The 14,164-nt window shown below is 42.1% G+C and overlaps 1 protein-coding gene across 1 annotated transcript in view; it reads right to left on the bottom strand.

Annotated features, from left to right (window-relative positions):
* mrc1a (mannose receptor, C type 1a) overlaps positions 1–14,164 on the bottom strand; it is a 152,680-nt gene that overhangs the window by 73,122 nt on the left and 65,394 nt on the right. Inside the window, exons 10-13 of the mRNA XM_043690393.2 lie at positions 11,375–11,490; positions 5,853–6,004; positions 4,520–4,719; positions 151–278 (exon numbers count right to left, since the gene is read on the bottom strand). Coding sequence (XP_043546328.2) covers positions 151–278; positions 4,520–4,719; positions 5,853–6,004; positions 11,375–11,490 — 596 coding nt within the window. The remainder of the gene's footprint in view (positions 1–150; positions 279–4,519; positions 4,720–5,852; positions 6,005–11,374; positions 11,491–14,164) is intronic.

Here is a 14,164-nt window from a genome sequence, read left to right as displayed (position 1 = left end):
AAGAAAAAAAAGAAAAAAAAATGAAACCAGCTTCCCAATCTTGCCTGACCTCTTGTGTTAAGATTTCTCAGAATGTAATTCATATTCGATTTGCCTTTCCTGTCATGGATGATGGGATAAGAAGGGAAATGGGATACATCGAATACTTACACTAGCTTCCTCCAGATAAATCGTTCTTCATTATAATCGTGGATGCTGATAAGATCTCCACCAATGTCTCGACAGTAATTACGTGCTTCAAACCATGATTTCTGAGCTTGCATAGATTTTATAAAAGTCTGGATAGGAAAGCATATCTGTTATTAATCTTCAAATACCTTTCGGATAAAGTCTATGGAAAGAGGACAACCTTCACTAGTGGCTGAGTTGTGAAATGATTTAAAATGAAGGATGTGGAAGATTGAGGTCATATCACATTTAACAAAAGGGTTGTTTATTAGATATTTAAACATAGTCTGTGGCACAGATTCTCCATTCTATCTGACTGATGATCCCTTAAAAGGGCTTGCATTGTGTTTTCTGAGGTTAAGATTAGAGTGTTGCTGGAAAAGCACAGCAGGTCAGGCAGCATCCGATGAGCAGGAAAATTGACATTTCAGGCAGGAGCCTGAAGAAGGGCTCCTGCCCGAAACGTTGATTTTCCTGCTCCTTGGATACTGCCTGACCTGCTGTGCTTTTCCATCATCACTCTAATCTTCACTCTGATCTCCAGCATCTGCAGTCCTTACTTTCCCTTTCTGAGGTTAGCCTTGGTCTGTTTGCTGGCAAAATGAAGCTTAAGGTTTGCACAAGCTGAGATTTGCCAATCGGTGCAGTGCCACAGAGTTATTGAAAGAATATCAGGCCAGAGCTTGCATGTGAGCAGCACATTGCATGGCTGCTTTCAGCAATTTGTTTTTCTGCAGCTTGAAAGATTTTACAACATGACTTGCTGGGAATGCAAGTTATTAACAGCAATGCAAACACAATAGGGCATCTGAAACCTTAGGGAATTGCCGGACTGACAATGTAGTTGTTTAAATAAAGAAATTTAAGGATTAATAAGAAAGAGAGCCACAACAGAAAAAGAAAATGAAGTATATTCAAACCTGGGACAGAAATGGAGATAAGGAGAAGGAAAGAAAGACCGGATTAAGAAAAAACAAAAATGGCACAGAGGAATGACATTAAGGAAAAGAACTAATAAACTCTTAAAATAATTTACTACATACAAGAATAGCACTGAGCTGTTTCAATTAGTCTGTTTCCAGGCTGGAGAAATAGGTTGCCAATGTATTAACAATTAGATTGTTTAAAGGATCCTTATAGTCTTGATTATAAATCCTAGCAGTCTGCACTGAACATAATTGGCAATTAAATTGTAAATCCCACAATCTCTTAAAGGTAAATGGATGCTCAAGGTCAGATCAAATTTGTGAGAAGCAAGTGATTGAAGTGCACAAATTCATACTTGTCCAGATGGATTTGGGTGATAAGGAAGTGAGTTGATTGGTTCAGAACTCCCAGTTCAGTCTTTGCTTTTGCAGCCAAAATATCTGTATGGCTGCTCGAGTAAGTCTAATGCTTATTGATAAATAGAACGGTGATGGTAAAGGATTCATTGATGATGGAAGTTAGAGGAAATGGTTAGATGCTTTTATTATTGAAATAGAAAAACAGAAAGTGCTGGAGAAACTTAAAAGGCCAGACAGTATCAGTGGAGAGAAAAACCAAGTGTAATCAAAATGGCTGACAGTGCTCATGCTCAGGAGTTGTTTAACTCTATGTTGAGTCCAGCTGGAAAGTGGCTAAGCAAAAATGTTGTGCTGTTCCTTCAGCTTTTATTGGGCTTTTTGGACTATTGCAGTGGGTCTCGAGCAAGGTGATGAATTGAAATGACAAGCAGCGAGAAGAGTGGAGTCAATCTTACACTCCTCCACTCTATCGGCAAAAGCAGAGATGTTTTGTTGAGGCTCTTGTCAGACCACATTTAAATATTGTGACCAGTTTCGAATTGAGGGACAGATGCACTGGCATTGGATGGGTTCCAGAAGAGACTTACAAATCCCAGGAATGAAGAGCTTGTCATTTTAGGTGGGCCTGAGGACTCTGGCTCTGTACTCAATGGAGGTTAGAAGGATGACGGGATATCTGACTGAAACCTCCAGAATACTGAGCGGCCTGGATAGAGTGAACATGGAGATGATGTTCCTACTAGTACGAGAGTCTATGACCCGAGTGAACAGCCTCAGGGTGAAAGGACGACCCTTTACAACTGAGGTGACAAGAAATTTCTTCAGTCAGAGTTTGGTGAATCTGTGGAGCTTATTGCCACAAAGGGCTGTAGAGGCCAAGACATTGAGTGTATTTAGGACAGAGATAGATGGTTCTTGATTAGTAAAGGGATCAATGATTACGGGGAGAATGCAGGAGAATGGAGTTGAGAAACAGATCAGCCTGTTCAAATGGAGAAGCAGACTCGATGGGCCAAATGACCTAATTCTGCTCGTATGACTTATGGTTTATGTTCCACTCCATCCATCTCCCTTTTTGTCAACAGCACAACAGTCATCATTTTCTAGTCCTTTTCACTTTGGAAGAAGAGCCATTGAACTCAAAGCATAAATTCTGTCTCGATGGCAGTGTGGAGGCATGGGAATCGGTAGATTGAACCCAATGCCGGAGAAAGCTCGGACCAGCGCGGGGCGCTTTTTTAAAATCTTTTTACTTCTTACCAAAGATTTTGAACTAGTTACATTGTACATAAGATGGCACTGTGAATGGAAACATTCTAAACTTTTCATGGTATCCCTGTACTTGAGTGTACATGACAATAAAACCTAATTCTCTCACTTTCTGTTTTTATCTCCGATCTCCAGCACCTGCAATGTTAAAGTTTTTCTTTCTGGTTAGAGATGGTTAATGCTTGGCATCTGTGTGCCACTAATGTTGCATGTTGTTTATCAGAACAAACCTGAATACTGGTGCACATGTGTTTGGATTGCTTCTTCATGTGAGGAGTCACAAATGGTAAAAACAAAATGCAAAAGTAACCACATTTTTGACTTGATTTTGAAAGGAAGGTCACTAGTGAAGCAATTAGAAATGTTTTCTCCGAGAGTGCTATCCTGTGAAACTCCAACATTGATGTCCTGGGGCTGTGGAACTCATTGTCACAAAGGGCTATGGAAGCCAAGTCATTTAAAACAGAGATAGATAGGTTCTTGATTAGCTAGTGGATTATTTAGCTTTTTTCTACCATCCATGGAATATAGGACGTAGCATCGTGTCCTAACCTTAACTGCCATATGGTTTGACTTTTAATCCTTGATAGTCTGGAATAATTACAACTCCTTGAGGCTTTCCTTTTCCGGCTGACAAACGATGTGTACATGGAGAGAAGAATAGGAGCAATAAAGAAAAAATACACCAAGAGTGACCAAGAAAGGCTGATTGAAAAAGCTAGTTGTGAACGCAGCACTTAAATAGGAATGGGAGGCAATCTTACTGAAATAGATAAGATCCTGAGGGGTCTTGGCACGGTATTTCCTCTTGTGGCAGGGACAAGAACAAAGGGTCACACTTTAAAAATAAATGTCATCCATTTAAGACAGGATGAGGAAAAATCTTTCCTCAGAGCATTTTTGGATCCCTCTTCCCAGGTAAGCAATGGAGGCAAAGTTATTTAAAGATGGGGGTAGATAGATACTGGACTAAGAAAGTAAAGGATTGTGGAGTAGTGGCCACAGAAAGGTAAGCCATGATCTTCTTGAATCACCCAGCAGGTTCAAGAGAGTGAATGACCTACTCCTGCTCTTGATTGCTGTGTCTGTAAGTTCATATACATTGAGGACAGCTTCAGTATATCCCCACAGAGTTTCACAGCCTTTAGTTCCCTTTTTAAATTTGGCAATTATCATTTTGTAGCAGGTTTCTTTCCACTGAAGCTGTTTGACTCTAGGTGTCATCTAAACTTCAATCCAAACTTGGACTAAAGGGCTAAGTGCCTGAGAAAAAGGAGACAATAACTGAATTCAACAATATCAGGCACCATTTAACCACACATAAGGATTCACTAGGTCAATACAGGTCAAGGAGAAGGTTCTCCAGTGATTGTTGTAATATCTAATGTAAAAGAAAATATTCTAGCCATTAGAAGTAAGTCACAGAAACCCTACAAGGCAGTTAGAGGCCTTTCAGCCCATCCACTGACCCTCCAAAGAGGATCCCACTTATTCCCTTAACCCCATATTTACCATAGTTAACCCACCAAGCCTGCACACCCCTGGACACTATGAATAAATAAGCATGGCCAATCCACCTAATCTGCACATCTTTGGACTGTGGAAGGAAACCAGAGCAGCCAGCAGAAACCCACCCAGGTCCCTAGCACTGTGAGGTAGCAGTGTTAACCACTGTGCCACCCTGAGTGAGAGGGCAAGCTCTGATGGTAGACAGCAGTCCACTTCTAAATAGATGGCACATGGTTTCACTTTAATAGCATATAAAAATACAGATTATAAACATTTAGTGGTCTCACTTTGTAACAGTACCCAGAATTTTCATATGTCTCCCAGCCTTCTGAACAAGTTGTTGCGAGAGTTGTCGGAATTGTTGGAGGAGATGTTGCACCAGCTGCCCAGTGTTTGCAAATGTATTTTGCCTTGTTCGAACAATCATAAACATTCCATAAACCAGCAGCACTTTTGGTTGCCATACCAACACAGCCAGCTTTTCTCCCTACAATTAATAATTCAAACATCAAATTCTCCCAGTAACCAAACAGATAAACGGTTAAGGTGCAGATCAACACTCTTCAAATAAATTAAAACCATTGGTTTTTAACTTGAAAATCAGCAATAACTTAATAAATGAATGGTAGTGTATAACTACATAATATTATTATTATCCAGTTACAAAATTAGGTTTTAAGATCTGGTGATTAAGACCAGGTCAGGTTTATTTTCTTTTTGTATGATGGCGAGCAGAGGAACAATTTTAATCTATTACACAGTTATGTATTAATGATAATCTCCATCTAGTCCTAATCCTCAATAAAGTCAAGGGAGTCTATTATTAGGTGATAAACAAAACGCATCTTTTACCCCCATCTCGTGGGTTTCCCCAATGTGTGGAATTTAATCCCACCTCAGGGACACATTTGGAGAGAGTGAGGGCCATTTGATCGGGTGGTATAGTGCAGGTTGAGCACCCTGCTGCCTTTCCATGCCTATCAAGCTCAGGGTCGGAAGGGTGTACTGTGACCTTTACGCCCAGAGGCTGATTGTGGATACTTATATGGCTACTTCAGGGCCACCTAAGGGTCCCGTTCTATCATTGCTGGGATTCAACCAGTGATGCCAGCAGGGTCACTCCACATAGGGAAGTTGCCCAGCAAACCCGATTGGGTTGCCTACCAAGAAAGGTCCCAGTTCTGTGCTCCCAATCTCACTTGCCCTCCCTTGCTCTTGAATCCCTTGACCCAAACCCCACATTGTCCTGTCTGGGAATTAAGGGCCGATTGCAGTTACAGTCCCAATTGCTGTGCAGGCAATAGCTGCCACCCAGTCCCAGGACACTGCTTGGAACTACAGTCTTTGATCGTTCTCAGTAGTGGAGAGAGTGGGGGATTTTCATCATATTCAGGGTCTGATTGCATGCTGACACTATCTAGCTTACTGCCTAGTAATTGAGCTGGGCCTTTCAGACAGAAGCAACAGGGGTTCTACCAGCTTTCCAATGAGGGCGAAACACCACTGAAGGTTTGTGCTTGCATTGCTACCCAGTAGTGGAAAGTACAAATTACAGAACAGTACACAATAAATGAAATTCAACAAGATGCTATATTAGGGGATGCAGAGCTTAAAGCCCACCTGGCATATTGATATTCCAATTTGTAAAGGATACCGGCTCCCCATTCACAGACAAGAAAGCCCCTTGGTTGTTTGGATCAGATTTTATGCCAATCCAAAAATAGGTCTCTGGTCTCAGACCAATTAAGCTTGTCAAAAAAGCTTGCTCATATCTGAAATGGAGAAGGAAGATTAAGCAATAATAAAAAAATTTTTTTAAAAAGGCAAGAAAGGCTATTCCATACATGATATTTCAATTTAACTCAATTCAAGTTCAAGATTCATTTGATCTACCATGCCTTTACGAGGCTTGCTCATATCTGAAATGGAGAAGGAAGATTAAGCAATAATAAAAATTTTTTTTAAAAAGGCAAGAAAGGCTATTCCATACATGATATTTCAATTTAACTCAATTCAAGTTCAAGATTCATTTGATCTACCATGCCTTTACGAGGCCAACATAAATGATTAAAAAACTTTGCAAATATATATTACACTAGATTTACTGAGTAATTTGTCTCAATAGTAACCATACATTAGACCAATTGCTTTAAGAGTGTGCCCAATTTTCACTTCTTTTAGGACCGTTTAAATCATATTCTTTCACCATGTACAGATTTACTATTAACCAATATAACCTAGATACATTATCTCACATAAACATTAAAGTCCATCTGATATAGAACATAGAACAAAGAACATTACAGTACAGTACAGGCCCTTCAGCCCTCAATGTTGCACTGACCTGTGAAACCAATTTGAAGCCTATCTAACCTACACTATACCATTATCATCCATATGTTTATCCGATGACCATTAAATGCTCTTAAAGTTAGCGAGTCTACTACTGTTGCAGGCAGGGCATTCCACACCCTACTACACTTTGAGTAAAGAATCTACCTCTGACATCTGATCTATATCTATCACCCCTCAGTTTAAAGCTATGTCCCCTCATGCTAGCCATCGCCATCGAGGAAAAAGGCTCTCACTGTCCAACTTATCTAATCCTCTGATCATCTTCTATGTCTCTATTCAGTCACCTCTCAACCTTCATCTCTAACGAAAACAGTCTCAAGTGTGTCAGCCTTTCCTCATAAGACCTTCCCTCCATACCAGGCAACATCCTGGTAAATCTCCACTACACCCTTTCCACATCTTTCCTGTAATGCGGTGACCAGAAATTTACACAATACTCCAAGTCGGCCACACCAGAGTTTTGTACAGCCGCAACATGACCTCATGGCTCCAAACCTCAGTCTCTTTACCAATAAATGCCAACACACCATACACCTTCCTAACAACCCTACCAACCTGGGTGGCAACTTTTAGGGATCTATGTACATGGAAACTGAGATCTCTCTGCTCATCCACACTACCAAGAATTTTACCATTAGCCCAGTAATCTGTATTCCTGTTACTCCTTCCAAAATGAATCACTTCACACTTTTCTGCATTAAACTCCATTTGCACCTCTCAGCCAAGCTCTGCAGCTTATCTATGTCCCTTTGTAATGTGCAGCATCCTTCAGCACTGTCCACAAGTCCACCAACCTTACCAGTGTTTTGTACAGCCTTACCATGACATCCCAACTCTTGTGCTCAAATCTCTGACCGATTAAGGCAAACACGCCAAATGCCTTCTTCAAAACCCTGCCTACCTGTGACTCCACATTCAAGGAACTATGTACCTGCAATCCTAGGTCTCTCTGTCTGACAACACTCTCCCAAGACCATACCATTAATTTTGTATGTTCTGCCTTGGCTTGTCTATCCAAAATGTAACACCTCGTATTTATCTGAATTAAACTCCATCTGCCATTCCTTGGCCCCTGGCCCAGTTAATCAAGATCCTGTTGTACTCTTATTTAACCTTTATTACTCTCTACTCTACCACCAATTTTGGTGCCATCTGCAAACCTAACAATGCTTCCTATTTTCTCATCCAAATCATTTATATAAATAATGAACACTAATGGAAACAGCACCAAATGTTGCAGCACATCGCTGGTCACAGTCCTCCAGTCTGAATAACAACCCCCTATCACCACCTTCTGTTTCCTACCACCAAGCCAATTTTGTTTCCAGCTGGCTAAGTCTCCCTAGATCCCATGTCATCTAACCTTACTAACTAACCAACCATGCAGAACCTTGTCGAAGATCTTGCTAAAGTCCATGTACACAATGTCTGTCATTCTGTCTTCATCCATCTTCGAAAAAAACTCAATCAAGTTTGTGAAACACAACTTCCCACACACAAAGTTGTGTTGACTATCCATAATTTACCTTTCTAAATTCGTGTAGATTCCGTTGCTCAGAATCCCCTCCAATAGCTTACCCGCCACTGATTTTAGGCTCACTGGTCTACAGCTCCCTGGCTTTCTTTTGCAGCCTTTCAAAAATAATGGCACAGCATTAACCACCCTCTGGTCTTCTGGCACCACACCCGTATCTGCCAATCATACCAAAACCTCCACTAGGGACCCTGCAATTTCTTCCCTAGTTTCCCACAACGTCCTAAGATACATTTGATCAGGTCCAAGGCATTTATCTCCTTTATGCATTTTAAGACCTCCAGCACCTCCTCTTTTGTAATTTGGACTTGATGATATAAAATAAAGTTTCTCTGTTCAAGAATAATGGAATAAAACAGAAACCAGACTGAGCTGAAGTCATAGCTGCTAAAAGCATTTCCATGTCTTTATATAATATATAAATATACAAAATATATATCTGTTGAGGAAACAATACATTTGCTCATTGAAACTTAATTATATTTTCAAGGCAAATGCTGATTCCTGATCAATAGCTTTGTTAAGTGTCAAGGTTTTCCATTGGGAGACAGTGACTGAAAGATTTTTCTTCCTGTTATTTTCTGGCTAATAGTTTACATCGCCTGTCCATACTTGAATACAATTAATATAATACATTTTTAGAGCAAATTAGAGTCCCTAAGAAATGAATCAACAAAATAAAAATTTTGTTGTAAAATAGGTAATCTACTCCATCAGATTATTATTGAGGTGCTGAAGATGAATATTTACTCCAATATCTTCACCTAACTCTTTGATTTTGATTCCTAATTTGATTCATCCACAGAATTGTCAATTCACAATTATTCAGTTTCTGGTCAATTATACAGTTAAACCAAAATCTGGCTTTAGCTGACATTGTTTATGTACAAGGAGAAAGTGAGGGCTGCAGATGCTGGAGATCAGAGCTGAAAATGTGTTGCTGGAAAAGCGCAGCAGGTCAGGCAGCATCCAAGGAACAGGAGAATCGACGTTTCGGGCATAAGCCCTTCTTCAGGAATGAGGAAAGTGTGTCCAGCAGGCTAAGATAAAAGGTAGGGAGGAGGGACTTGGGGGAAGGGCTTTGGAAATGCGACAGGTGGAGGGAGGTCAAGGTGAGGGTGATAGGCCGGAGTGGGGTGGGGGCGGAGAGGTCAGGAAGATGATTGCAGGTTAGGAAGGCGGTGCTGAGTTCGAGGGATTTGACTGACACAAGGTGGGGGGAGGGGAAATGAGGAAACTATAGAAATCTGAGTTCATCCCTTGTGGTTGGAGGGTTCCCAGGCAGAAGATGAGGCGCTCTTCCTCCAACCGTCGTGTTGCCATGGTCTGGCGATGAAGGGGTCCAAGGACCTGCATGTCCTTGGTGGAGTGGGAGGGGGAGTTAAAGTGGTGGGCTACGGGGTGGTTGGATTGGTTGGTCCGGGTGTCCCAGAGGTGTTCTCTGAAACGTTCCGCAAGTAGGCGGCCTGTCTCCCCAATATAGAGGAGGCCACATCGGGTGCAGTGGATGCAATAGATGATGTGTGTGGAGATGCAGGTGAATTTGTGGTGGATATGGAAGTGTCCCTTGGGGCCTTGGAGGGAAGTAAGGGGAGAGGTGTGGGCGCAAGTTTTGCATTTCTTGCGGTTGCAGGGGAAGGTGCCAGGAATGGAGGTTGGGTTGATGGGGGGTGTGGACCTGACGAGGGAGTCACAGAGGGAGTGGTCTTTTCGGAATGCTGATAGGGGAAGGGAGGGAAATATATCACTGGTGGTGGGGTCCGTTTGGTGGTGGCGGAAATGACGGCGGATGATACGTTGTACATGGAAGTTGGTGGGGTGGTAGGTGAGAACCAGTGGGGTTCTGTCCTGGTGGTAATTGGAGGGGCGGGGCTCAAGGGCGGAGGAGCGGGAAGTGGAAGAGATGCGGTGGAGGGCATCGTCGACTACGTCTGGCGGGAAATTGCGGTCCTTGAAGAAGGAGGCCATCTGGATTGTACGGTTTTGGAACTGGTCCTCCTGGGAGCAGATGCAGTGGAGACGAAGGAATTGGGAATATGGGATGGCATTTTTACAGGGGGCAGGGTGGGAGGAGGTGTAGTCTAGGTAGTTGTGGGAGTCGGTCGGTTTATAGTAAATGTCCGTGTCGATTTGGTCACCCGAGATAGAAATGGAGAGGTCTAGGAAGGGGAGGGAGGAGTCTGAGATGGTGAATTTGAGGTCGGGGTGGAAGGTGTTGGTAAAGTGGATGAACTGTTCAACCTCCTCGTGGGAGCACGAGGCAGCGCCGATACAGTCATCGATGTAACGGAGGAAAAGGTGGGGGTGGTGCCAGTGTAGCTGCGGAAGATGGACTGTTCCACATACCCTACGAAGAGGCAGGTATAGCTGGGGCCCATGCGGGTGCCCATGGCTACTCCTTTGGTTTGGAGGAAGTGGGAGGATTGGAAAGAGAAGTTGTTCAGCGTGAGGACCAGTTCAGTCAGTTGAAGGAGGGTGTCAGTAGAAGGGTACTGGTTGGTACGGCGGGAAAGGAAGAAGCGGAGGGCTTTAAGTCCTTCGTGATGGGGAATGGAGGTGTACAGGGATTGGATGTCCATGGTGAAGATAAGGCGTTGGGGACCGGGGAAGCGAAAATCATGGAGGAGGTGGAGGGCATGGGTGGTGTCCCGAACGTAGGTGGGGAGTTCTTGGACTAAGGGGGACAGGACCATGTCGAGGTATGCAGAGATGAGTTCGGTGGGGCAGGTACAATCAACATATAGCTATTAACAATGTGAGGCTTTCATTTGTTATTGTCAGATACTTGTAGGTGAAAGTTCACCAAGAATTAGAATATATTGTTGAATTATTAATATTAATCAATTGTTTATCAGCAGAGTTACAGACTTCACTTTTTAGACAGCGGTAGTGTTTGTAATTATAGTAATAGATTACTGTGTGTAAGATGGTTGATTCACTAAATTAAAGAAATACCAATGCATTAACCAGCTTTTACCTACGATTTCCATCTAGAAACCAACAGCTCAAAGTTTAGTGGAATTCAATAACAATACGTCACTCAGAGTGACACAAAACATAAAAATGCATGAACTACTTCGTAAATTCTCCAAATGAAGTGTCAAGTTGAAATATATCTCAGATATGTGTGAGCAGCTTATTGGTGTTTATCCATTCATAAGGTTTCCTAATACATCATTATGCATTACATTATTTTGCAGTAAGGTTTCAGTATAACGATTTTGCATTAGACTTCAGATGCAACATTACTTACCTTTCTTGAACATTGACAAGGAATGCATTCTGAGTCCTGCACATCTTAGATGCTTCATTGAATGCCTTTGCAGTCTGCCCAATGAAATAGCAGTGTGTCCGATACCGCTTCCAGCCCTGTTAATAAAATCCACATATGGTTATTTATTTCTCTTATTGCTTCATGAGGCCACAGACATCAGCAACATTGGTAATAAATCCCTAATTGTCCATGAGAAGGCAGTGGTGAGCCACCTTCGTGAACTGTTACAATCCACCTCAAGTAGGTACATACATAATCCTTTTCGAAAAAGGGAGTTTCAGGATTTCTAAAGAAATGGTGAGATATTTCCAGATCAGGTATGGAGAGGAATAAAAAGGGTATTAGAATATCATGGCATACAGACATTGTACTGATCACCAGAAATGAAGAGTTTTAAAAGCTTTCTATTTGCACTGTTATTGACACTGAAGAATAAATCAAAATTTCAGTTTGCCATGCCGTGATGTGGAGCTGCCAGTTTTGGACTGGGGTGGACAAAATCAAAAACTCACACAACACCAGGTTGTCGTCCAACAGGTTTATTTGAAACTGCAAGCTTTCGGAGCCCCCACTCCTTCCTCAGGCAGCTAGTGAGAGAGAATACATTGGACACAGAGTTATAGTAAAAGATCAAAGAGTCATACAACTTATGCAAATGTATTGAACAAACCTAGATGGCTATTAAGTATTTAGTCATTTAGAATGGAGTTGTGGGTTTCAATTTATTAATATGTAAATCCCTGCTCCAAGATAATTTCAGGTTTTATCAGAATAAAGGTGGCACCTCAGGTCAGACAATGCATTTTGGGCATGAGGCCATGTTTTACGTCTGTTTGTGTCTCAACATGAAGCCAGACTGGTTTTATTTCCAAAGTAGGAATTTATAAAATGCTACATTGACTGACTGTCAACAGATTGTGTGCTTTTGAGCAGAATAGAATATACCTGCAAATTCAAATCTACAAATGCAATTTCACCCCATAGATGTGTGTGTGTGTGTGTTTGTGAGAGAGAGGGAGAGAGTGTGTGTATGCTCTGGAGATGGAGTGTGTGTGATTGTGACGGAATATATGTGTGTCTCAGCTTATATGTGAGTGTGTGCGAGAGTGTGCATGCTTGAGAGAGAGTGTGCATGAGTGTGAGGGAGTCCATGCCTGTTGAGAGAGTGTGAGTGAGAGTGTGTCTATATGAGAAGGGGTCTATGTGAATGTGTATATGAGTGTGTGTGTTTGAGAGTGTGTAGTATGGTGGGGTCACCTGCAGTGTGACGTGAACCCAAGTTTGCAGTGGAGGCTGGCCTCATGGGTACTGTCCAACAATCGCCAGACAGCGTGTTCCCTTCCAGGGGGGAATAGTTCAGCTGTCAAAGACATTCAGTTTTGGATCTTCAGGTGAACGCCCTCCAAGGTGGACTTCAGAATATGCAACAACGCAGAGTGGTGGAGCAGAGGCTGAGAGCCAATTGCGGTACCCATGAGGACGGCCTCAACCGGGATCTTGGGTTCATGTCACACTACAAGTAACCCCATCACACTATACGCTCTCACACACACACACTCACACACACCGTCTCTCATATATACATACACTTGCACTCACAAACACACAAACACACACACACTGTCTCACACAAAAACACAAGCATACTCACACAGACCCTCTCTCATACACACACACACAGTCTCACTCATACTCTCTCACAGGCATATACTTCCTCACACTTGTGCACATTCTCTCTCATTTACACTTGTGCACACTCACACACATATGCACCTTCACACACACACTCTCTCAAGCACACACACTCTCTCTCAAGAATATGTGCACACGCACATACACGCGCACGCACACACACTCTCTCTCTCTCTCTTTATCTATCTATCTATCTCTCTCTCCAGCATGCACACACATGCACACACTCCCTCTCCCTCTCCCTCACACGCACACAAATATACACCAATCCATGGAGTGAAATTGCATTTGCAGATTTGAATTTGCAGGTACGTTCTATTTTATTCAAAAAGCACATCAACTGTAGACAGCCAGTCAATGTGGCATTTTATACATTCCTACTTTAGAAATAAAACCAGCACCTCCATTCTAACTGACTAAAAACTTAATAGCTATCTCGGTTTGTTCAATACATTTGCATAAGTTGTATGATCCTCTGATCTTTGACTTATAAATTCTGTGTCCAATGTATTCTCTCTCACTAGCTGCCTGAGGAAGGAGCGGGGGGCTCCGAAAGCTTGCAGTTTCAAATAAACCTGTTGGACTATAACCCGATGTCGTGTGAGTTTTGAATTTACCATGCAACAGAATGCAGCAACTAAACAGATGGTAGTTCCAATAACAATCTAGTATATTTCGAGCAAGCTCTACAAACATGCCATCATAGGCTGATGCAGGCTGTTCACATGTGAAACCTAGAGAGGCCAAAGCTGACTTCCATTAGCTTGTTTGCTCCCATTTATGATCCAGGTACATTCCCTGGAAAGCATTCATGAGTATGAATTAGATAACAATGAGATTTGATTTGACTGAATTGGTCCACATTTTCATGCATACTCTTGCATATGATGACAAAGAATTTGGGCAAAGACTCATACAACAACTAACATTCAAGAATGTCAAGGGGCAAGAGTTGGAAATGGAAACCTGACTCCTCTGTGGCAGAAATATTACTTGCCACTTAGCAATGAAGATCCACACCTCCCATCATATTTTGGAGCTAAGGTTATTAATGAAGCAGATGAATAATGTTGGAAA

The sequence above is a fragment of the Chiloscyllium plagiosum genome, unplaced genomic scaffold (assembly GCF_037043375.1).
Source record: "Chiloscyllium plagiosum isolate Xiang-an unplaced genomic scaffold, Cpla_swu_hap1 HiC_scaffold_5, whole genome shotgun sequence".
Taxonomy (NCBI): Eukaryota; Metazoa; Chordata; class Chondrichthyes; order Orectolobiformes; family Hemiscylliidae; genus Chiloscyllium; species Chiloscyllium plagiosum.
The sequence above is the reverse complement of the archived record's forward strand: the minus strand, read 5'-3'. Positions and strand labels throughout refer to the sequence as shown.